Source organism: Cavia porcellus, unplaced genomic scaffold, assembly GCF_034190915.1.
Source record: "Cavia porcellus strain 051 isolate PalLab524CR breed Dunkin Hartley unplaced genomic scaffold, mCavPor4.1 scaffold_7, whole genome shotgun sequence".
NCBI lineage: Eukaryota > Metazoa > Chordata > Mammalia > Rodentia > Caviidae > Cavia > Cavia porcellus.
The window spans coordinates 46,583,307-46,609,264 of NW_026947490.1; the positions used below are offsets into that span (position 1 = coordinate 46,583,307).

Genomic DNA, 25,958 nt, shown 5'->3' on the forward strand with positions numbered 1-25,958 from the left:
AAAACTTACTCAAAATATCTTGAACTGCCATTAAGCCAATCCATAGAGATTAACATTATTTAATTGTATGTGAAAATTACATGGTTGTTCTGTACATTATAAAAATAACTGTATTATTTGACTTATTTTGATTATTCTCTATACCTTCAATAAGCATATTAGGAAGATGTGCAACTCAGTCCTCTTTTATTATCCACAGATAGAGTTATAATTTACCCCCTAAATCTTGTGTACTTTTTTTCAGGATGTAGCTATCACTCTTCTCCAACTCTGCTACTGTTTTAATTACAGAGATTAGGAAGCAGAAGCTAGGGAGCGTCTGACCACCTGGAGGAGTACTCAGAGTTAAGTCCCCTCCCTCACAGAGCATGGTCTGCAAAATATTATTCTATTGGAATCACATCAAACATTGCTTGTCTATGGAGGCAGCTAGCCTGCCTTCAGTCAGGGTTCGCAGAACTCCCATATTTGCATGCAGCACTTCCTCTTCCAAATCATCAGCCTCTCACTCAACTCAAAATACTCTCCTGAAACTCCAAAATAGCACAGAGTTCTGCAAATGCAGGTGTTCCAAGCAAAGATCCTTCATGACTAAATTCCATTCCCATGATTATCCTCAATACCTCCATATTATTCATGCTGGTAAAGTTCTAGCCTGGATCTGTTCAAATTAGGAAGGGTTTTGATGCACTTCTAGTTGTGATTGGAGAATTTACAGTGGCCCTGATGATTAGGATTAGAGCCACCAGACATTACTGTGTAATTTTTCTCATCTGTTCTATTAGCTAACTAATACCATGACAAACAAGGCTTGCCTGAAGCTTGTTAACAAAGGTGCTCTTTGAGGATAAACATTGAACCTGAGGTGACTCTCAGGAATTAGTGATTATCTACTGTCGTAATTGTGCTTGTGATTTATTGTGTACTGTTCAAGGAGAAGCCAAGATTGAAGTGTGTGCCCAGTGAACCTTCTAAAGAAAGTGGTTGCCAGCTGCACCCCAAAGAAGTGATGGTGTTGAAAGTGACAGAACCATTTACATACATGGTTGAAGAAACTGAGGATAGGATGATTCACGCCACAGTGGCTACTGAGAACGCATTCTTCTGAGTGAAGGTTTTTGATATGACAGTAAAGGACAAGTTCATCCCAAAGAATGTCATTACCGTATTTGATTATGTTGGTGAAGATGGGTTCCTAGAGATACACAAGGCCTCAAGTGTGTCTAATGTGAGTGTTGACCAAAAGATGAACATCTCAACTACTTTGATTAAGCATGCTAAAGCATCCCCTAAAACCAGTGAGCTTTGCTCACAAAGTGAAGGGAAGTATGTGAATGGAAGATTGTTGGTGTGTAAGGTAAGTCAAGGTAAATTGCAACTGCAAACTCAGATTTTAAATTCATAGCTGGCTACTTTCACTTTGGCCAGTTTATTAAACATAAAAAACAAGTTCCCTTGTCAGGGACAGGTGAGTGGAGGCTTCTCCAACTGTTAGATATGGGGCTGGAGGTTTAGCTCAGCGGCATAAGCACCTGCCTTGGAAGCAGGCAGTCGTGAGTTCGATCCCTGGTACCGATAAAAACGAAAAAGCCAAAAAAAAAAAAACAAAACAAAAAACCAACTGTTGGATAGGAAGGCTCTTACATTCCTCTCTCTAGGTGTCACCATGCACATATAAAAATAAGAGTTACCAAGAACCTTTAGTATTTTCTCAATTATGCTGATCCATTCATCGTCATCCTGATAGAACATGGTGCATAGCCTCATCTGTATCTGGGAAAACTGCATTGTGAATAAGGAGTTGCCTCCCATTGACTGGCTCCAGTTGTGAAGGCCAGTATAAAAAATTCAGTTATTGCTGGGTCCTAGAAACCAACTGTGTCTGACAAAAAACCTGGATTCTGAGCATTTGTACTCTAAGTTAGTTGACTTCTTCCCATTCATTACTTTTCAACAAGAAACTGTTGAGCAACTGATTTCTGCTCTATGTAACAAGAAAAACATAGACGCTGAGGAGACTAGAGCAGGAGTAGAAAACCTATGGCAAGCATTCCACACAGGACACAGAGCCCTCTCTGTCAGCCTAGTTGTCTCTAGTAGCCTCTGAGGGCCTAGTTGTCTCACCTCACTCCAACAGCTGAGCACTGAGGTTTTATTCCAGTGTTGGCACTTGGTGATAATTAAGTGGTTTGGGGTTTCAGTTTGAGCAGTCTCTAGAAGATTCACCATCACTATTCTAGAGAAACATAGTACATCTTTCACTTTATATACAGGAAACATAAACACCAAAATATTTGCAGACTATCCGTGTGTCTTTCATCCCTGTACTCCCTATCAATGGTACCCTTAGCTGTTTAGAGCACCATTTCACAAACAATTATGTTGTCTTTGAGGGCAGTTTATTACTTTCTTCTGTATTATTTTTATACATTCTAAAAATGACAGCATGTACATATTACATTAGTAAAGTAAGTGATGTACAATGGAAAGCAATAGGACAGATAATATAGATTTAATATTTGAACAAATTCCAGAAGAGTGCATAAATGGAGAAGATAGAAGAAATTATAACTCAGAGAGCATAACTCTCTTAATGAAAATTTCCAGTAGTCATTTTCAGTCCTTGATGAGCTGCAAATGATCCTTGTTCAGTCTTCTGGAGATAAAAATCAGTAAACCCATTAAACTAATCAGATTTCTTTCTAGACTCTAAGAATTCTCAGATATGCTGATGTGAAAACAGTTCAAATTAGAAATATTTGATCTAGAAAAGTTAAGCAAATATGACTAAGGAAGGGCAGTCTAAGAAGATTACAAAAGACAATTTCCCAACCAACATATCTTATGCAATTTGATAACTCTAATATTGAATTACAAATCTGTTCACCCTGTTGCAAATCAGAGTTTCCACTAACTGTGTATTTCGCGTAGAAGTGAAAATTTCAGACCTATTTCTCAGCACACACATGTTAATAATTCTTTTACAGAAAAAGGTGAGATCAGAATTCATTTTTTATGACATACAAGATCGTACAGGAAAGATGGAAGTAGTGGTACATGGATTGCTGGCCAATATCTATCTACTGTGAAGAAGGAGATAAACTTGATCTCACTTGCTTAGAAGTGGCCTCAAGTGTGGATGGCTGGCAGCTGAGATCTGTGTTCCATAGTCATCTCCAGGTCAGCAATGATTGGGAACATTATTCTGCCTATTGGAAAGTTAACTATTTTATGCTTTGCTTTAGAAAACTAGACAGCTGACATTACATACAGTCAGTAAAACCTTTGGTACTCTCTCTCACAGAAGATACAGCAGGAAATCCTTTTGTATGCTTCAGCCACACTTCTGCCCAACAAGAATTCTTTACACATCTCTTGCCATTTTGGTACACCAGCCCCTCTCCTCCTCTCCTCCGTCCTGCTTCTACACCTATGCTCCTGCCTGGTAGGAATAATCAGCACATTTCATAGTCCAAAGCAAGGGCAGGGTATAACTCCAAGGATATGGATTCATGAAAGGATACGCAGGGAATAAGGCAAGGAAACAGATGTGGCCCATGGATGTGGAGTAAATCTGTGATTTATTTTGTAAAATTTCTTCCACAACCCCAGATTGATAACAGGGGAAAAAATCATGTGCAGCTGCATCCCAATTAATCTCTCTTTATCACTCTCTTCTTTAAAGTCATCAAAACCAGGAAAAATAAGATATAGTCACTCACCTCTGATTCAAACATGGAAACGTTACTGGAGTCCTAGAAATCTGGATACCACTGATGATGTTGATGGAAATCAGATCCATGTGTCAGCAGAAAATACACAAAACCCAAGTTTAGGGAAACAAACACCAACAACAAATAATATATATATATATATATATATATATATATATATATATATATAATGTGTGTGTGTGTGTGTGTTTGATATATGATATATATATCAGTTCTTAGCTGATCATGGTTGTGCAGCATGTCTATAATCCCAACACTTTTGCCAATGGAAGCAGAAGAATCAAAATTACAGCCCAGAGTGAGCAATTCAGTGTCTTAGCAAGACTCTGACTCAAAAAATAAAAATGTTTAAATTGTCAGTGTAAAAACCCTAGCATTCCCCAGCACCATCAAAAAAATCAAACAGCAAAAACCATGTTCAGAAACAAAATAACAACATAAAACAAGTAAAAATCAGCTTTAAGAATCAGATTTTTATACTCTCAATTTGTGTCTATGAAAGTCTCAAGATTCTCAGTGAAATGACACTTTCATGTGTGAATATCATATTTCCTCCCAAGTGTGAAGGCCCTGAGAGAGTAAAGAAGGTCTAAAAAGTACAACAGACATTGTGAACTGGGAAGAAATTTTTAAAAAGGAAAAAGAACTGTGATGTAGGAAAGGGGAAAAGAAGGAGGGAAAAAGAAAGGAAAAAGGCCTGGCAGTTATATTATTAGTGTCTCTAAGTCCATAGAAAAAGAAGATGGTTGACATATCAATTGAAGATCTTCTTAGGCCCATCGTTTTTACTCTCAGTAACTGCTTTAAAGGCAATAATATGCAATGCAGTAACTATTGTTATTCTCCTATCATCCTATTACAAAATTTTTATTTTTTTCCACAAAAGAAAAAAAAATAGATTTTAGAGAAGCTTTTTAACTTACTCTTTATGCAGCTTTCTGTATTCCCTAAATTCCACATTTTGAATCTATATTGTCTATAGTTTGAAAAAATAAACTTCTATGTCTAAAGCAGGGCTTCTTCAGGAGTCTCTTTATATTGCATTTCCTTTCAAGCAAATTGTTTGGGGCCCATCTATCAGAGTGGGGCACCCAGGATGAAAACAATATTTCGATTTGTACTTTGAGCTTGCTGTGTAAGGACTATAATGCTGAGGTGTGAACAAGCTGTGTGCGGTTCACAGACACCAGCCTAAGGGTAGATGGGGGGTGAAATCCACTCTGAGTTTCAATTGCCAAGACCTGTGTCCTGGGAGGGTTAATTAGGTCAGTGAAAAAATATCTTTTCAAGTTTTCGCCTGGAAAGGACATAATTTGTCTACCAATTGTGTGCCTTCTGATGATTTGCATGGATATATTCATGTATCAGGAGAAATTCTGGCCCTGTCTGTCAAAAATCTGACTCCAATCACGTACTCACACACTGGTGCCTTCTCAGCAGCTCTCCCACCTCTGTTACCAGATCTCACATTGCACACGTTTGGATCCATCAGGAATCTGTCCCAGGCACAACTGCTTTAGGCCCAGACTGAAGTTAATTTTCAGAAACACAAGCTGATATGCTGATTTAAAATTTACTGTTATATTTACTGATCACACATTTGGTTTCTGGCATTTTGCAACTATATATGTCGCTCACCATCCCATTCCTTTTAAAAGTTTCAAAGTAGATTTTTCCTTTATACTCTAAATGGGAGGAAAAAGCAACATAAAGGTAAAATCACTTTCTTAGTGATACTTAGATGGAAAAATAGGACTTGATTTAGAATCTAGGCTATTCCAATTTGAGGTACATGTTTTAGAGGGAAGAGTGTCAATTTGAGGTCAAAATGTTGAGGAACGGAATAGTTTTCATTCCATTCAGGAAACCTAAGGGACATTTTCATGGGTGAGGTCCACAGGTTAAGAAGCACAGGTGCAAGGCATCAGACACAGAGGCAAGCAGCAAGGAGCAGAGCAAAGTGCAACATCCCATGATAGCAAGAGCCACCTGCATCTTTACTGTATAATTCCTACACAGATTGCTATCACATATTATATTCTGACATCGTGTCATATCCAGTGTGTGCAAGATTTACTGTGCTAAACACTGGTTACATAACTGTGATCAATGCCCAACTTATCTAAGAAAAAAAGCACTAATTTTTTTCATTATATCTGGGGAAAAAGATGCAAGGAATAACACTGTATTAAATCCTTTCTAATTTTATGTCTTATTCTTCTAGGCTTACAGGCTAATAGAACTTTTCTCTGTTCTTACCTGGTACTATTCTTTTTGTCTTCTTTAATATTTTACTTTTTAAAAGCAGTGTTACTCTTCTAATTACATATGCATGTTTTTTATCTATTTAATTTATTTATACATGCTTAGTTATATAGAGAGCTAACCATACATGTGAACACATTACATATCATGTAAAAATATTATCTAACAATATTTTTTTAAAATTTTATTATGGTTATTTGTGGAATCACATTCTGAAGGAATTGCAGAAGTGATAAAATCCAGCTTCCTCATCCAGATTGAAAAACTGAACTGCAGAGATGCAGTGCAGTGATAGTGGTCACAGCATTACTTGACTAATCAGGAACAGATTCCATCCTTAAATTTCAGACTACAAAAATGCCCTTTAAACTCAAATTAGACTTACGGTGCTAAGGGAAAAAGCCACTTTAATACACATGGCATTTCTATTATAAGCTAAACTAGTACTACATGTAGCTTTAGGTAAACTTTCTATGATTTACTCTTCATGAGAATGCAAATGATGCTGGTGGAGATAGAGGATGAGTCACTAAAGCGATCTGTTCAGGATTTTTACTTCCTTCATACACCTGTGCTCATTTGAGCTTGTTAGAAGTCTCTAAAAGGCATAAGCAAGGTATGACACACTCCTAAAACGGTTTCCTTTCTGATTATGATTTCTTTTGCATAGTTTTATCCTCCAAAAATACATCCTCCCTCAATTTTACATTCTTGTGCTTTAAGCCTCACTAGAGCTCCTCTCTGTGTCAATAAAATGTCATTAAGAAGTTAGGGATGCCACTAGATTTGAAATATTCAACCAAAGAGAATGTTAGGACACTTCAGAGATGCTAGCTGACCAGAGTAGTTGATAGCTACTGATTATGAGGTATGAAAGAGGCAAATAAATCTGTGTAAGAATTTCTGGAATATCAGAATGTGACCCTAATTAGAAAAGACACACACAATTACTTGAAAGAGTTCCTTCAGTTGTGAAAACAAGCATACTAACAGAACTAATATAATACTAATTACTGAGCCATAACTATTAAGTTAGTTCTGCTGTCAAATGAAGCATTAACCATCAGCTACCCTCTATAAACAATTAAGATAGTCATAATAATCACTTTTTGTAATTTATATTTCTTATTTAAGAGTACAGCTGAGAAATCTTTATCAGAACATGCATGTCTGGATTACACCTCTAAATTATTTTAATGAAAAACCTAGGATTTACTTTAGTATCTTTTATATAATGATCACTTTAGTTGTGTTATATTATTTCTACATATTTTGAAATTGGAAAGAAGTGATAAATTTCAGGAGCTGGAGCTAAAATTGCTCAGTCAAAGCATTTGCCTAGCATACATGAAGGTCTGAATTCTGTATCCAGCATGGCGAAAGAAAGAGAAAGAGTAAGAGAGAGAGACAGAGACAGAGACAGAGACACAGAGAGAAAGAAGAAAGAAAGAAAGAAAACAAAAGAGGAAGAAAGACAGAAGAAAGCAAGGAAGGGAGGGATGGCAGGAGGGAGAAAGGAACTGAGGAAAGAAGACAATTCAGTGAATTAAGGATTGTAAGCCAATGTGTCCAAGTCAAATTCTTAAAAATAGAATTTCTGGGTCAAAGAATATAAACATAAATGTAAATTACCATAGATGCACCAATTAATACTTGAGGGTATTGTTTTTAATGAATGCTTCACAGCCACACTCACAAACACTCGAAATTATTAATTTCATGGGTAAAAAATAAGCAATTTTAAAATCCAGAAGTTAGTCTTTATATGTGTTTTCCAAAGTTTTATTTTATTCATGATAAGCAAAGGGAAATAATTTCAGAGAATTTTTTAAAAACAAGATGAAGGAAGTATTTAAAAACATCTCAATTCTGTGTTACAATTTGAATGTATTCAAGGGACCAGGCCAGATCAGAGACTGTAGCAGCAGCAGCTGGGAGTTCTGCCCAGCCTGTGGGAACATTCTCCCTGAACTGGGGACAAGGCTGACTCCCCACCGGACCAGAGACCAGGCCAGATCAGAGACTGTAGCAGCAGCAGCAGCTGGGAGCTCTGCCCAACCTGCGGGAACTTTCCCCCTGACTTGGGGACCAAGCCGGTTCCCCACCAGACTGGGGACCAGGCCAGATCAATGAGTGTAGCAGTGGCAGCTGGGAATCCCACCCAGCCTGAGGAGACACTCTTCCTGGCCTGAGGACCAGGCTGTGGTTCCCTGCTGGGGCCAGTGAGTGGGGCCATCGCAGGGAACCGCATCCCAGGCTGGCAGACCCCTCTGCCACACCTGGAACAACATTTGAAGCTCCAAAATACAGGAAAATGACAAAATGAAAGACCAAAATGCAATCTCAAACACCCAGCCAATCCCAAAAGCCCAGGAGCCATATACATAGAAGAAAACACATGCCACATGACTGAAATACCTGAAATAATGGTAACTGAAATAAAGAAGCAAGTATGGGAAGCCTTAAAGGAATTCAAACTAGAAAAAAATCTCTCAGATGAAAGAAGAATTGATAAAAGAAATGAAGCAGATACTAAACATAACTAAAGAAGATGCAGTTAAAAAATTGGAGGAACTAAACAAAAGGATAGAATCCCTGGATGAACAATATAAGAAACAAACAGAATACATAAAACAGATGCAAAGAGATATACAGGAAATCAAAAACTCCATTGAAAGTTGTAAAAATCGCCTGCATGAATGTGAAGATAGAATCTCAGACCTTGAAGACAAGATTGCAGCCAATGAACAAGAAGTAAAAGATCTTTTAAAAATAACGAGAAATCAGGAAATAACAATTCAACACCTACAGGATGACGCAAAGAGAAACCTTTGTTTAAGGTTGATAGGGATAAATGAAAAAGAAGGGAACAACATAAAGGATGTCAAGAGGATATCGGGAGAAGTAATAGCTGAAAATTTCCCAAACGTGAGATTGGAAACTGATATCAAGATCAATGAAGCATATAGAACTCCAAATAGTCACAACCAAAATAAATCTACACCCAGACATATAATAATAACCATCGCAGAAATTGAATAAAAGAATAGAATATTAAAGGCTGTCAGAGAGAAAAGACAGATGACCTATAAAGGAAAACCTATCAGAATTACAGCAGACTTCTCAGCACAAACAATAAAGTCAAGAAGAGCATGGAGTGATGTATTTCAGATCCTAAAGGAAAATGATTTTCAACCTAAGCTGATGTACCCTACAAAACTGTCCTTCAAATTCGATGGAGAAATAAGATACTTCCATGACAAAGGTCAGCTGAAAAACTTCATGATCACCAAGCAAACCCTGCAAAGAATACTGAAAGACAGCCTAAATACATTTAGGAAAAAAACACTAAACAAAGCAGACAATTAAACAGAGCAGAAAGATAAACATGCAACACCAGAAAGATAATATGTCAACAATAAACAAATATATAACAGTTCTTACTATTAATGTAAATGGTCTCAATACACCAATTAAAAGAAACAGACTGGCAGAACGGATCAAGAAACAAAATCCAACCATATGCTGTCTACAAGAAACCCACCTAACTCAAAAGGATACTCACAGATTGAAAGACAAAGGATGGAAAACAATACTTCATGCAACAGGAACTCAAAAAAAAAAAAAAAGCAGGGGTAGCTATTCTGTTTGCAGACAAAGTCAACTTCAAGCCAATAATGATCAGAAAGGATAAAGCAGGTCACTACATACTAGTTAGGGGAAAACTCCAAGAGGAAGAGATAACTATCTTAAATATATATGCACCAAAATCCAGAGCACCCAGTTATATAAAACAAGTACTAACAGAAATGAAAAACCAAATTAGCAGTAACACAATTCTGACAGGAGATCTTAACATACCATTGACACCAATGGACAGATCAACCAAACAGAAAATCAACTAAGAAATAAAAGAACTGAATTGCACCTGTGAACAAATGGACTTAATAGACATATACAGAGTATTTCACCCAACAACAACAGAATACACATTCTTCTCAGCAGTACATGTATCATTCTCTAAAATAGACCATATATTAACTCACAGAACATATTTAAATAAATGCAAAAGAGTTTAAATTATCCCTTGCATGCTATCAGGCCATAACGCTATGAAATTGGTAATTAATGATAAAAGATACTGCAAAAATCCCACAAACACTTGGAAACTGAAAAACACACTCTTGAGTAATCAGTGGGTCACAGAGGGAATTAAAAAAGAAATTAAGCAATACCTACAAACAAATGAAAATACAGATACAACTTACTGGAAACTATGGGATGCAATGAAAGCCGTCCTCAGAGGAAAATTAATTGCACTGAGTTCCAACATCAGGAAAACAGAACGAATACAAATAAACTAAATGATGCTACACATCAAACAGCTAGAAAAAAGAGCAAATCAAACCCAAAGCCACAAGAAGAGAGGAAATTATAAAAATCAGAGCAGAAATCAATGCAATAGAGACTAAGAAAACAATCCAAAGAATCAACGAATCAAAAAGTTGATTCTTTGAAAGAATAAATAAAATTGATAAGCTCCTAGCCAACCTTATTTTAAAAAAGGGAAAAAAGAGCTCAAATCCATGCAATAAGAAATGAAAAAGGTGAAGTCACTACAGACTCAATAGAAATACAGAAGATCATAAACACTTATTTTGAAAACCTCTACTCTCAAAGGTTTGATAACACAGAAGAAATAGACAGATTCTTAGAAACATACGAAGTACCAAAGCTAGATCAAGAGGATGTAAAACTGCTGAATAACCCAATCTCTATCAATGAAATTGAACATGTAATTAATTCCTTACCTACAAAGAAGAGCTCAGGCCAAGATGGATTCACTGCAGAATTCTACAAGAAATACAAACAAGACTTAATACCGACACTCCTCAAACTCTTCAATGAAATTGAAAGGGAAGCAATCCTTCCCAAGTCATTCCTGGAAGCAAATATTACTCTAGTACCAAAACCTGAGAAAGACCCAACTGAGAAAGAGAACTACAGACCAATCTCCCTAATGAACACAGATGCAAAAATCCTCAATAAAATATTGGCAAATAGGATGCAGCAAATCATCAAGAAGATTATACACCATGACCAAGTGGGATTCATCCCAGGCATGCATGGATGGTTCAACATACATAAATCAATAAATGCAATCCACCATATCAATAAAGCCAAAAGTAAGAATCACATGATCGTTTCCATAGATGCAGAAAAAGCCTTCGATAAGGTCTGACATTCATTCATGATAAGAACTTTACAGAAAATTGGAATAGATGGTCTTTACCTCAATATAATAAAGGCCGTCTATGACAAACCAACACCCAGTATCATACTAAATGGCCAAAAATTGAAAGCCTTTACTTTAAAATCAGGCACAAGACAAGGATGTCCTTTATCACCTCTCCTATTTAACATAGTATGGGAAGTACTAGCCAGAGCAATTAGACAAGAGAGAAAAATAAAAGGGGTAAAGATAGGAAAAGAAGAAGTTAAATTGTCATTATTTGCAGATGACATGATACTCTACATAGAAGACCCCCTAAACTCCATTGAAAGACTCTTAGATATAATAAATAAATTCAGTAATGTAGCTGGATACAAAATCAATACTCAGAAATCAATAGCATTCTTATACACTAACAACAATATCACAGAGAGAGAAATAAGAGAAGCCACACTCTTCACACTAGCAAGCAAATAAATAAATATTTAGGAATTACTCTTACAGAAGAACTGAAAGACCTATATAGGGAAAATTATAATACAATGAAAGAAGAAATTGAAGACGATCTCAGAAAATGGAAAGACATCCCATGTTCATGGATAGGAAGAATAAACATTGTGAAAATGGCCATTCTCCCAAAACTGTTATATAGATTCAATACAATCCCAATAAAAAATATCATCAACATACCTTATAGATCTAGAGAAATCACTCCTAAAATTCATCTGGAACCAGAAGAGAATAGAAAACTAGAATAGCAAAGGCAATTCTAAGCAGCTAAGGCAAGGCAGGAGGCATCACAATCCCTAACTTGAAGTTATACTATAAAGCAACAGTAGAAAAATCAACATGGTACTGGAATCAAAACTGAGCAGAGGATCAATGGAATAGATTAGAATATACAACCACAACTACAAACACACTCAACCACCTTATCTTTGATAAAGGAGCCAAGCAGGTTCACTGGAAACGCGACAGTCTTTTTAATAAATGATGTTGGAAAAACTGGCTCTCCATTTGCCGAAAACTAAAACTCGACCCAAGCCTATCACCATGTACTAAATTAAAATCAAAATGGATGAAAGATCTGAATATTAAAACAGAAATACTAAATCTATTGGAAGACAAATTAGGTAGAAACCTTGAAGACATAGAATTCATGAACAGGACTCAAACTGCACAGGAAATACTTCCCAGAATCAATAACTGGGACCACCTCTCATTAAAAAGTTTCTGTAAGTCAAAAAAATCCTCCAGCATATTAATAAGAAAACCCACAAATTGGGAAAAGATCTTAGTGAACTCCCCCTCAGACAAGGGACTTTTGTCTAAAATATATAACAAATTAAAAAAAACTCAGACCCCCAAAATTCAAAGACCCAATCCAAAAATGGGCATCTGAGATGAACACACACTTCTGAGAGGAAGAAATACAAATGGCAAATAAATACATGAAAAAATGTTCATCATCATTGGTTATTAGGGAAATGCAAATTAAAACCACACTGAGATTCCATCTCACTACTGAAATAATGGCTAAGATCAAGAAAACCAACAACAACAAGTGCTGGAGAAGTTTTGAGGAAAAAGGAACTCTTACACTGTTGGTTGGAGTATGGACTGGTACAACCTTTGTGGAGGTCAGTCTGGAGATTTCTCAAAAAGCTGGGATTGGAAGTTCCATTTGTTCCAGCTGTTCCACTTCTAGGCATATTCCCAGAAGAACTGAAAGCATCATACCACAGTGATATATGCGCACCTATGTTTATAGCAGCACAATTTGTAATTGCCAGATCTTGGAAACAACCCAAATGTCCATCAACTGAGGAATGGATAAAAAAAGCTGTGGTATTTCTATACAATGGAGTACTACTCAACTATAAAGAAAGATCAAATTGAGGTATTTATCAATAAATGGGCGCAGCTTGAAACCATACTCATAGGTGAACTAAATCAAACTCTCACCTGCGAACACCGAATAGTTTCCGTAGTGTAGGAAATGATTCAAATATATAAAAGTATGTGGTAACCATGATTCCCCATTATGTGGCCTTGGAGTCTTATAAAGTTTTCACTCATTAATTGGAATACCTTTATTCTGGGGTGTTTGATACTGTGGCCTGTGATGCAATGAACAGCTATTTTGAAGAAACAAGACATCATAATAGCTAGTCCTGATTTAATACCATCTTGTCTTGAAGCCGCACCAAACTATGGCTCTTCTGTCTCTGTTGATTTTATCATGTTGTAGCTTGCTGGATTTTATCGTATGTGGTAGTATAAACAAAAATTGTTATAGGTAAAGAGACAATATAGAAACCGTTGATCATTTTTTCTGTTAGCTGATTCTAAATACTCTACAAAGCTTTCATCCACTTAAATGGTGTTACACAGTCTTGATATGTTTGATGCTATAGCATATGAAGTTATATTCAAATATTTCAAGGAAAAAGACACTATGGTAACTACTATTAAGTCGGGTTATTTGTGGTGAAGCACTAGGTTGCTGAAAGTGTCGTGCTTTAACCTGTATAGTTATGTTGTTATGCCCCCTTTATCTCAACCTCTCCTTTATTCATTAAAAAAGTATTTAATTTTTTAAATTTCTTTTTTTAAACTAAGAGGAAAAAATAAAAAATCTAGCAGGATATATTATAGTAAATTTTTGATTTCCTATCAACTTGAAGTCCTGTAATACCCCCGTTATCTTGTTTTGACTGATAAGACTCTATTCTGCTCTGTATGAAAGTATCAAGTACCAGAGTATAGGCATCTTACTTTGAAGGCAGTAAGATTCACTATGATGCCCATTCTGGTTTGACTATTATCCTCTTTTGAGGTTCTGTAAGATTTACAAAGTTTAGGTTTTATTGGTCTTGTTCTCTACTGTTTTGTTTAACTTTATAATACCTAAAGAGATAGACAATTCTTCTTAAGGAAGCAAGAGGCATTATGGTAACCATTGTTCATAACCTTGTACTCTGTTTTTACATCATGTGCTATGTCTATCCTTGGTTTTGACTGACAGCTTTGTTTTATCATGCTTGATTTTATTCTCTTACCAAAAAATGTAATAAGATCTAAGGGAGCAATAAAACCCAAAATGTGTAAATTTTGTTTTAATAAAGAGAGGGAAAGTGCCCTGAAGAATACAACAGCAAGGGTGTTTAGGTGTGTTACATAGAAGACCATATTAATATTTTTGATTGGATTTCTGAACACAACTGTTTGCAGTCACAATGTTTGAATGTTCGCTTTGTGTGCTTTGATCTTGTGACCTGAAACACCGTTTCTAAGTGATAGCGAGTAATCTATTAACTGGTGATAGCTTACTGTTTTGTTTTGTTTTTTTTTTTGTAGTTCTGAATTACTTGTACCCTTACACTGTTTTGTTTTGTTCTGCTTTTTTTCTCTTTTCCTTTTAAATAAAATTTTTAAAAAGAGTCAAAAAATTTGAATGTATTCTGTTTATACAGCACAAAATGCATACAATGAAATTCATGAAAATTAATGGAAGTTTTTGTGCATTTCTACACAATTATGTAGTCATATTACCATGCCCAAAATCAAGATATACAGTAGTCTAGCCTAATCACAGTTGGTAGTTATCTGTGTATTTATGTTTTCTGTAATTTATTTCTTTTAATTGTTTAGTAACGTTCCGTTGTATGAATACACCAAAGTTAATCACTTCCTAGATGAGGATCAATTGTTTGTTTAAAGTTTTGTATAACTACAAATGAAGCATCCATAAAAATCTACATTCAGATTTTTATGTAAATTTACACGATCATTTCAAGTCCATAAAAATTTAGTGTGAAAGCAGGGGATCACATGATCAGTGTATGTGGCTCAACTATGGGGGACTGTAACATTTTTAACTTCCTGCAGCAATAAGTGAAAGTTTCAGTTCCTCTTCATTCTCCTTAGCATTTAACCCTGTAGAGCAATATTAACCTTTTACTCCTTTTGCAAAACAGTTGTACCATTTCACATTTCCTCCACCCAGTATTATGTAACCGCTTCTGTTGCTTCTTCACAATACTCATCATGATCAATTTAATTTTAAATTAAATTTTAACAATTCCAGTAAGTGTACACTGCAATCTCATGTGTATGCCTCTAAAGATAAACTATATTCAGTTTATGTGCTATTTTGACATCCATTTACATGCTTTGCACATTTTAAAAAAGTGTTGGTTTATCTCATACTACTGAATTATGAGATTTCTCTATGACTTGTATACTATCAAATCTCATTAATATTATTCTTTGCTGCATATAAATATTTCCTATTCTAACTTTAAAATGGAAAAAAGACTAAAAAAGATGATACAGAATTCCACGGTCACGTGATTAAAAAAAATTCTCAGCCTAAATCTATTGCTTGCCTTTCAGTCCTGCCTTTTAGGGTAGTTTTTGAAGAAATCTTTTGAATTTTTATACAGTTCAAATTACTAAACTATATCTTGTGTAGACTGTGCTTTTGGTAGCATATACGTTGAATCTACAAATCTTTGTCTAAATCAAGATCCCAGATATTTTGTATTGTTTTCTATGGAAGTTCTGGGGTAATTTGTTTTTTATTGTTTTGTTTTTTGTTTCTTTTAGGTTTCTACACTTAGCCAAAGATCTTTTCTGAGTTAATTTTGTTTTGAGAGTAAAGTGGAGATAAGGGTCATTACTTTTTTAACATGAAAATCAAATTGTTCCTGTACTGTTTGTAAAAAAGTCCATTTCCTTCTGCATAGCTTTGTGTTTGTACTCTTGCGGAAAAATCAACAGCTTGCCTAAGTGTGAAGACTGGTTGATCTTCTGTTGCTGTGTATACCCAGCCTTTCTTTAAAAGAACAAACTCACCAATTACATTTCTTCAAAAATATTTTTCTAGTTACTGACAGAGGGATCACAATATATATCTTTATCCAGAATCCACTTTGGAATAATGTGCTGCTTAACATGTTGAATAAAGCCCTTGCAACAGTGTACTTCTGATCCTTCCTCTTCATATTCCATTCCATTAGTGCCATAGTTTTGTTTTTAAATATTCTATAAACATGCAATATCTTGCTAATATTTTTGCAGATATTGGCACACTGTGACTCATGGGTCAAGGCTGCTCTTTTTGTGTAACATACTGCCTGTTTTCAAACAGCCTGCTAGATAAAAAAATGATTTTTACAATTTTTAAATATTTAGAAAAAACACAAACATTAATATTGTATGACACATAAACATTATATGAATTTAGAAGTCCAGTGCATATAAATGAAGCTTTATTGTAATGCAGAGGTACTCACTTATTTACATATTGCTCATGGCTGATGAAATCAAAAGAGATTTAAACTGCTGTAGTTGAAACTTATGGCCCGCTCAGCTAAATATATGCATACATACAGACCAGGCCATGCTTTTGAATATCAGTTTTCTTCCTGGTGCTTAAAAATAGGAATAAATAAATTTTTATATGTACTTGTATGAGTTTTCAGTTTGCATCTTTTATACTAATATAATTTTTCTTGTATTATATTCATTAATTTTAACTACTTCTTCTAAGTTGCCTTTTAATTCACTTCCACCACATAAATGATATAGTCATTTGTCTGAAAATCTCTTAACCTCTCTTTCATGGTTGATTATTTTAAGTCTATTAGAATTCTAATTTGACAATTTTTTTTTTAATTCAGAATTTATAAATGGTAACCTACAATTTTCTCGCTTGGATAGTTTCTGATAAGAAGTCTGCTGTAGTTTTGTATTTGTATGTGTTCATATATCTTTTCAAATTGGGCTTTTTTCAAGATATTTGTTTTGTTGGTGAAATCATATCAAGTTAAAAACTTTCTGCACAGGAATGGAAACAACCAGTAGGATATGTTTTTCTCTAAATATTTGATTACATGCTTGCTCCACAACCTCAGCTGCCTGATGGTGTGAAAAGTGCTGCGAGTTGTACAATAATCTACATCCTGAGTCGTTTAATTTATTAATTATTTAATTGTTCTTCTAAAGTTATTAGTAAAATTAAAACCCATTTCATTTTCATAAGATTTTCACATATGTTATCCAGTAATTTGGGGTATCTATATTCTGTGTTCATTGACAACTGCATACAGTGCAATTTCCCAATAGTAGTTTTATTCATTCAACAGATATTTCCCAAACAACTACATCGCTTGATACCAGCGCAGAGAAAAAAAATCCACCCTTATCCCAAATCAAACCAAGACATTAATAAATTTACTTTTATTTTTAATATTTATAAAATATTTTTAATATTTTTCAGTTATTTAACAGGCAATTATCCACTTCTGACTAATCCGGTAGAGGCAAGGAAGTCCATGAACTGTTACTCTCATGTAATGAAGGATCTCATTGAACTGGCTGTATCACAGGATGTTTAATTAAGAGGTGCTTAGATGAGATAACTTCATTTTGTTGCTTTTACTTCACTTTTTTTTTTTTGCCTTAGTAACCTGGATTTGGGAAAAAATATAGAGATGGAAAATGAGAGAGAGAAAGAGAGAGAGAGAGAGATGATGCAGTTGATCTCTCTGCTCATCTCTCTGCTTACAATGACCATGGTTTGTGAAGTGTGTTTTCTTCTCATATTATCTCCTTCCTTTGCCCTAGGTGTATTAGGAATCGTTCTCTTGAAGCATATATGCTCTAAAATATCCACTCATACCTAAGAAGGGATCGGGTGCAGAATTCTAATGTCACCACCAGATCTCTTAACCAAGAGAGATAACAATCAATGTCCAAACAGGAAACAGAAAAATGCGGTGGCAATGGGATGAGTGTGAGAGGTGTGGTCTGGGCAGGGATGTTTTCACTGACTTAGAAACGTGTCTTCTAGGTTTATAGTCTGTATCTACTTTTACCTACATGTGTTAGAATAATTTTTCCAAACCATAACAAGCTGTCTGAAACAGGGCTGTAGTATTTTCTCAACTTTTTCTGAAGTTCTGAGAGAACCAATATGCTCTCATATCTCTTCTTTGTGAAGCCCTTGAATAGGGGTGTGTGTGTGTGTGTTATTAAAACCAGGGCCTGCACAAGTTATATCAAAAAGTTTCTTTTTGAATTTGGCTCTCATTAAGTCACCAACTTGCCCAGTCTGAGCTCTACCGTGCAAATCTTTTGCCTAAGCTTACCAATGACTTCTTAATTGTGTATCTAAAATATATATTTTCTGAAAGGCAGTTTCTTGAGTTCTGTGAGATTCAAATGTATAAAATATCAGAGTCTTCTATATAAGAACCTAATCAGGAGAATATGTTCAAATTTGTAACAAAAAAAGCTATCAAACCCTTGGAAAGCTGACTTTTCCTCCATTCAGATCGTACCTTAGTGCCAGATTTCAGCTGTAGATTTTTTCCCATTTTTGTCACCGTGGAGGATTTCTGTTTACGCTTACTCCTTTCATCAGGTGTTGTCTTCTGTTTTCCTATCACCGCTGTGCTGCTATTTGAGTCGAGTAATCTGGGATCCTTCTTTTTCATTTTCTGTAAAAGAAAACAGTACCCTGTCTCTGCCAAGCTAATTAAGCAATACCTTATTAATCACATATCAAATGTACAGGAAACTGCCTCCATAAAGAAAGGAAAACTTCCAGTTTCAAAACTAGCAAGTTTATAACTAAGAAATATTACCAGATCCAGGTGAAGATACCAGAAATTTCTAACTACAGATCCAGTTTCCTCCTTTGCCCTACATTGTATTTGCAAGCCCCTTCCTTGGGGAAACCAGGATGCTGCATGGAAAAAAACTAGTGGAAGAATTTTAAGCATAGAAGCTGGGGCAAAGGAAGACCCTGGGGTTCTTCCTTTGTAACAATCTCTGTCCTTCTGTACCTTACAGTCTTCTTTTCTGTACCACACTGCATTTATGTGGGGAAAGCAATGTTATGATATGAAAAGCATGTCTGAGTTACCAAAAGACAAGTTGGCTCAAAATTAGCAAGGTTTAAACACTCAAAGAGTAGATTCATTTATAGAACATAATAGAGGCTGTGGTGGGGCCCTCTGATGCTGCCAGCTGTTCTCTCGAAACCATAGTGACTATTCTCAGAGACCGAGATGCTCTCTAAACTTTTCTCTCTGAGTTGCAGTCCTATTTCCTCAGTGTTATAGCGTAGATCTAAAAAGCCCCACAGAGTTCTCATGTGTGTGGAAGGTGATTGGATCATCTGTGGATTTATCCATTGCTGAGTTCATAGCTAAATGTCCTGTTAGGAGCTACATGTGCCAGGATGTGGCCAGGAAGTGTCCATTTGTTACGGATTCTCCCTTTATCTTTGTCCTGCTGCCATGGGGAGCATCATTTCCTCTGCCATACTTCTCTGCCATCTGATTTCTGTCTTGGAACCAGTCATCCATGGAATAAACTGGAGACACAAAAATAAGCCTCTCTTCCTTTCAGTTGTGGGTGTCAGTTCTTTGTCCCAGTGACAGGAAAGTGAGTAAAAGGCTTGGTCCATGCTGGCATATGCAAAGGTTCCTATCTCTACCCAAGTTATCGCAACCCTCCCTCCGGGGCACTCTCGTTTCCTGGTTTCCTGTGGGATGGGCTGTGGTCTTTTTTGCAACTGCATGCAATTGAAACTCTACTTCTTCTCTTACTTCCTCACAACAATTAGTCTTGAAAGCACTTAGGATTTACTTCCTGAAGACTACTGCTTTGGAGTATTCTAATTGAATCCAACTTCTATGGGCTAATATGTTCAAATCATCAGAAATAAGATGAATAGAAGCAATAAATAGATGATAACAAAAATAGAAGAAATAAATAACAATAAGAAACTCAGTGAATTTTTAAACCTAGCCAGTTTTGAGCCTACTTAGCTTTTTGTTATTTAGACATGCTTTTCACATTATAACCTTGCTTTCTATTATGGTTGATAGATTGTGTCAATTTGCAAAGTTTAGAAGTTTATCTGAGACACTCAGCTGAGAGCCATGATCCTTTGTAAATATCCTCAGCCTGTGTAACAGGAGGACATAGAGATTTTGTGAGTGCTACATTTATGGTGGGGAGTGGGGGTTGGGGGATGGAAGGTGGGGTGCGGGTGGTAAAGAGGGTGGCCTATGTGCAATACAAGGGAGAAGAGGCTTGTTTCCCCTTTTTGTTCTGGCTGTCTTTTGCTCTGACTGCCACCTTGAAGGATTGCTCCAGTGCTATGCCACCTTGCTTGCTGCAGGCTGATTATGGACTGAAACCTCCAAAAACTATAAGCTAAATAAAACTTTCCTTCCTTCATTTTGGGTGTTGGGTTTTTGTCCCAGAAATAAGAGAAAAGTAACCAAGATACTTTCCCTACATAAATGCAGTGTGATACAGAACAGAAGATTGTAAGGCATAGAAGGACACAGATTGTTACGTGAGAGTGTTGTGATAAGGATTAAGGCCACTTTGGTGGCTCCATCCTACCTTGCTCTGAGAAGGTGCTTTGGATGTAGCTGGTTGCTTGATGGTATCACTTCTGCTGGCTGTAGAAACACCAGGAATCTCTGTATTGTGACCTTTCTTTTTAACTGCCTTTGTTTCATTTTTCACTTTCTTGTATTTAGTATCAACTGATTGGGAAAAAAAAACATTAACATAGAGAAGATAAAAAACGTGGCTGAGAAATGCATACATCATTGTCTTTCAAGAAGAAATTGTCTTTCAAGAAGAGGCATGATGTCAGCAAAGCAGCAGAACAGAAGTTTCCCAGCTCCATGCCCTTCACAAAACTCACTCTGTAGCTCTGAGAGACAAGAACACTCCTGTATCTCAGACAAAACACCTGCCAGGCCCATGGAACTAAAAACAGATCCACTAATGTAAGAGAAATTGTTTCACCTTTACTGTGGCACCCCTTGTCAGAGTCAGCACAGTACCACACATAGCTCCCTGGGGCTCAGTTTCTATGGTGAATAAAAAGCTAGGTGGAGACAAGCACTCAGTTTCCCCACACTCTGGAATACTTTGCAAGGGGCTCCATGATAGCTCACTCTTTGAGGAACACTGGGGCCACCAGCTGGGTTACACCAGCTGAGGTCAGCTAAAAACAAAGAAAAGGGTATATCTGGGTGGCTTCACCTTCTGGCCAGTGGAACCTTCCAACCTGAAAGACTTCTCAACAGAATTGTTTTACAGAAAGCAAGATCAACAGGTCAGCTTGCTTTGAATTCCTAGCTGGCTCCCCAACCAGACTTGTGCACTGCCACAGGCTTCCCCAGATCAGGTAAGCACACATCATGCACATCTGGAGGGAACTATCTGGATCTGCCTAATACCACCCAAGTTCAGAGATTTTTTTTTTTAAGATTTTGAAAGGAATAAAACCAAATAAGAAAGAAAACAAAATGGGGTAGTTCAAAACAAAAAGACGAACATAGTACATGATTTAAAACCACAATACAAGGTGATCTACAGTGGTTACAATGATGTCTTGTTATCTTCAATTGAATTGCCCATATCATCAGGCACAATAAAACTGAACATAGCATTACAGATCAAAATCAATAAAACAAAGCATTGGAAACGTTGTAGGACTTCAACAGCAGGTCATAGTCAAACCAGAATGGGTATCCTAGTAAATCTTATGATCTTCAGAGTAGTTGCCTCTACCCTCAGACTTGATACTATCAAACATAACAGAAATAAAATCAGTCAAGACAAGACAGCAATCTCACACACCAGATTCAAATAAAATTGCTCATAACGAGACAGTGGGCTTAAGAGTAAGTTAATAGGAAATTAAAGATGGTTATCGTAGTATATCCTGCTATTTTTTAAATAGCTGTCTGTGCCCTCAAATCCAGTACAAGTAGACAGACTGGAAGAGAATATAACCAAACTAAACAGAGTGATGAGAACAATGTGGGTTTCAAATCATGATACAAGATTAACAGTGTCCTCTGCCTTCCCGTTTTAGACAGTTCCTCTTCTTTCACTTTCACAGGATACGTTGTACATTTTGTATCTCTATAACTCCTTTAGTTTTAGATTAGGGAGGCAGCCGCTGTTTACCTAAGTGATTCTGAGCCTTTTTACCCCAGAGGTTGATCTCAAGTTACATCCATTTGCCTACAAGAGCCACAAGGTCTTCCTTCCTTATAGCTGAGTAGTTCTCCATTGTATAAAACTGTTATGTCTTTCCAACCAATCGCAGCTGCTGGGCAAGCTACCCCACTTTTCTTAGGTTCCCTTGTCACATCGAGCAATATTTTCTCATGTTTGACTTTCAGTCCATAAGCCCTCTTTCAGGTTAATTGTATTTCTTATATACAGCATCTTGATGGACCCTATCTCCTGATCCACTCTGCCTGTGTTTCTTTTGTTAGTGTATCAAGGCCATCCGTGTTAGCGATTATGTCCAGTCTTCTCTCCCATGCTATTTTTCTGCCCTTGGTTGTCTAATTTTCCTCTTCATTCCACTGTCTACCAACTTCAGTGAGCCTCCTCTGCCACTGTTCCTGAAACCATGTTTTTTCTTTCTTTTCCCCTCTCTCTGTAGAATGTCCTTCAGTATTTTTTGTAGGGTTGGATTGGTGGTCACAAACTCCCTCAGTTCCTCTTTGTCAGGGAAGCATCTTGTTTCTCTATTAATTTTGAGAGACAGTATTTCAGGGTTTATCAATCTGGGTTAGAGGTTATTTTCTTGCAGGATTTGGAATACTTTGCTCCAAGCTTTGCTTGATTTGATGGTTTGTGTCAAGAAGTCTTTCATGATTCTGATGGGTTTTCTTTTATAGGTGTTCCGTTTCTTTTCTCTGACAGCTTTTAATATTCTGTTCTTGTGCTGAATTTCTATGACCTTATTATATGTCTGGGTGTAGATCTATTTTGGTTATATCTGGCTGGAGTTCTGCATGCCTCATATATCTGAATATCATTTCCTTTTCCTATGCTTGGGAAGTTTTCCTTGATTATTTCTGTAAATAGCCTTTGTAGTTCATTTGTGTTTACCCCTGCTTCTTCACTCACATTTTTTGTTGTTAAATTATAGATCCTCTTGTCATCTTCTTGCCTTTGTATTGTTACTTCCTGGTTCCTTGTTATTTTTAACAGATATTTCCTTTTGCGATCACACATTGTTAACTTGTCTTCAAGTTTGATAGTCTACTTTAGTTTCTTTCAAGCAGTTTTGCCAGTTTTCAATGGAGTTTTTAATTTCCTGGTATTCTCTTTGAGTGTTTCATGTATTCTAAATTTTTTAAATATTCTTCATTGAAGGTTTCCCTTCTTTTGCTATGCTCCTCCACTCTTCCATCTGTGTCTTCTTGAGAGGTGCTTAGCATTTCTTTTATTAATCTTCTTACATCTTCCTTTACTTGTGTTAGCATTTCTGTTTTGAGTTCTTCTATAATGTCATAAAGATATTTATTGATGTCAAATAATGTTGCTTCCCGATACTGCAGGTGTGCTGCCCCTGCTCTCTTCTGTGTCTGCCTCTCCTGGGGCAGTATTGTTCAGGTTGGGGGCTGGAGACTTCCTTTTGTTTCCTTCTCTTGTCATGTTTCTGTATTCTTCCAGACAAGTGTACAGTAGAGGTCCCAGGTGCTTCCTTTATTGATTACTCTGAAGCATTCTTGCTAAGGATTGCTACCATCCCCAGTCTGCTGTTGACCACTGAGGTACAAACAGGAGTGGTGCAGGCTGGCCCCTCTCTTCTGAGCTGGTCAACCACTGTGGGTCTTCACCACATTAATGTGTAATGCATGGATGGAACCGGTTTGGGATAGCTTCAGGGGAAACTTCATCATGGCTATTGGATGTCACACAGGGGTGGGACTCAGTCCAAGCAATTCTCACCAATCTGCTTTGCACTAAGAGTGGCTAACTGAAGCCACTACAGTTCTGGATCTGGACTTGTCCTGCCCAACTCCAAAATGTCACCCAGGCAATCACCCACTCCTGTGGGAGTACTGAGTTCCATGCACTCACCATGGGCCGGTGCAGATCTCCATGCTGGCTCTGTTTGCTGCTCCATCACTCCCCTCCGTGACTGCATCCTCCCACTGAGGCCCTTGGGCTTGCCAATCCCAAACTTCACCATGACCATGCATCCTAGGATTCCAGCAGCGCTTCGCACACAGTGGGATCTGCTCCAGTGAGAGTACATCTGGCTCTACCCTACTGTCCACACCTCTCCTTTCCTTTTGTTTTCTTTTTCCTTCTTTTTTTCCCTTGCTTTAGTTTCTCCCTGGGCTGTGAGGATTCATCTCCTTTCATCTGGTTCTCTCCATGATGTCAAATTCCAACATCTGAACTGTTTCTCCCAAAGAGCCTCTTTACATTGCTACTTATCAATCTGCCATCTTCCCAGCTTCCCCTCCAAGTTTAAAGATCTTCAAAAGGCTTTTTGCAGCTTCAAAACAACCCCATTTCCACAAATATCTCTGAAAAGGCAGATCTAGCCTCGCTAAACCTTTGTAATTGAGCAGCTGACCTCACTCAGCCATGGTGCTCCACGCCAAACTTCTCCTGGTTAAAAGTTAAGTCTGTGACCATGAATATCTGCAGCAGAAATATGGTCCTCCTAACCATGGAGGTTGAGTCGTAATGTTACCCTGCTTTGGACTCCAGGAGCTAAGTCTGGGATTCTGCATACCCTGGGCTCTGGCACTTCTGAGTGCCCCACAGGCAACCGCAGCAATCTTTTCCAGACTCAGAAATTAGCCTATGATGCTATCCAAATAGATTCCACGCAGAAGTACTATCCACATAGAGCATGTAACTTGCAACCCTGATCAATCCAGGAGGGTAACAGAGGCCAGACAGAAGACCCACCTAACTGTTGAGGCCAATCAGGGATCTTGCACACTGAGTAGCATCCTCATTTGACCTCAGATCATAGGCAGAAGCCCAAGCCATTCAGAGAACATGACAAAGGTGGGGGAGTGTAAGCCTAGACTAGAAATAGTGAAGTGAACCTTAGCACATGTGTCACTCCAGGCTGTTTGTATCACTGAAAGCACTAAAAAGTTTGCCATCACTGTCTCAGACTATACAGAAGGCATAAAACTGCAAATACATATGCACCTGACACTGGAATGAATACATACATATTTATGCACATACAAAATAATACATAATCTTATATATGTAAGCAAGAGATCACAGTATGGTAATAGTAAGAGACTTCAATACTCCACTTTCAACAAAAAAAGATCAATGTGGAGACACTGAACTAAAACTACACTTTGTAGAAAATGGACCTAACAAATATACACAAAACACTCTACTGAACAGCAACATAATAGACACTTTTCTCAGTTACATACAGAAAGTTCTCAAAAATAAACCATATGTTAGGTCATGAAACAGATCTTAAATCTAAAAATTGTGCATCTTTTCCAGTCATAATAGTATGAAACTAGAAATCAGTAACAAATTTTGGAAAATGCATAAATATGTGAAAATTAAATAGTAAGCTCATAAATAACCAACAGCAAGGCCAAAATTGGAATTTATTTTTAACTTCCTAATCTAAGAGTTCTTGGTACCTATTATGAATTCTATAAATATTAATGGATGACTAAATGGATGGATAGGTGGATAACACACTGACTCCTCGCCACTAGCACCATGATCCAGATGTGTAATCTGGCTTATAATCCCCCATGTTTATGATAAGATTATATTTTGTGCAAGAAAGGCAACTACTACAAGTCCCAATTTTAAAATGACCATATATTAAGATGTGTTCAGTTATAAGACACTAACAGGCAGAA

General features: G+C 36.9%; 1 protein-coding gene across 10 annotated transcripts in view; it reads right to left on the reverse strand.

The window, feature by feature from the left end:
* The window catches only part of LOC101788815 (interferon-inducible protein AIM2), a 137,526-nt gene that overhangs the window by 18,284 nt on the left and 93,284 nt on the right, over window positions 1–25,958 (reverse strand). For 9 of the 10 annotated variants that reach the window (XM_063253483.1, XM_013149181.3, XM_063253484.1 and 6 more), the window contains 3 exons: window positions 20,665–20,810; window positions 18,582–18,740; window positions 17,349–17,708 (listed from right to left, as the gene is read on the reverse strand). In XM_063253483.1, coding sequence (XP_063109553.1) covers window positions 17,682–17,708; window positions 18,582–18,740; window positions 20,665–20,810 — 332 coding nt within the window. In that variant the 3' untranslated portion in view covers window positions 17,349–17,681. Of the gene's footprint in view, window positions 1–17,348; window positions 17,709–18,581; window positions 18,741–20,664; window positions 20,811–25,958 lie in introns of those variants that run through there. The other variant, XM_063253485.1, reaches the window with a different exon arrangement.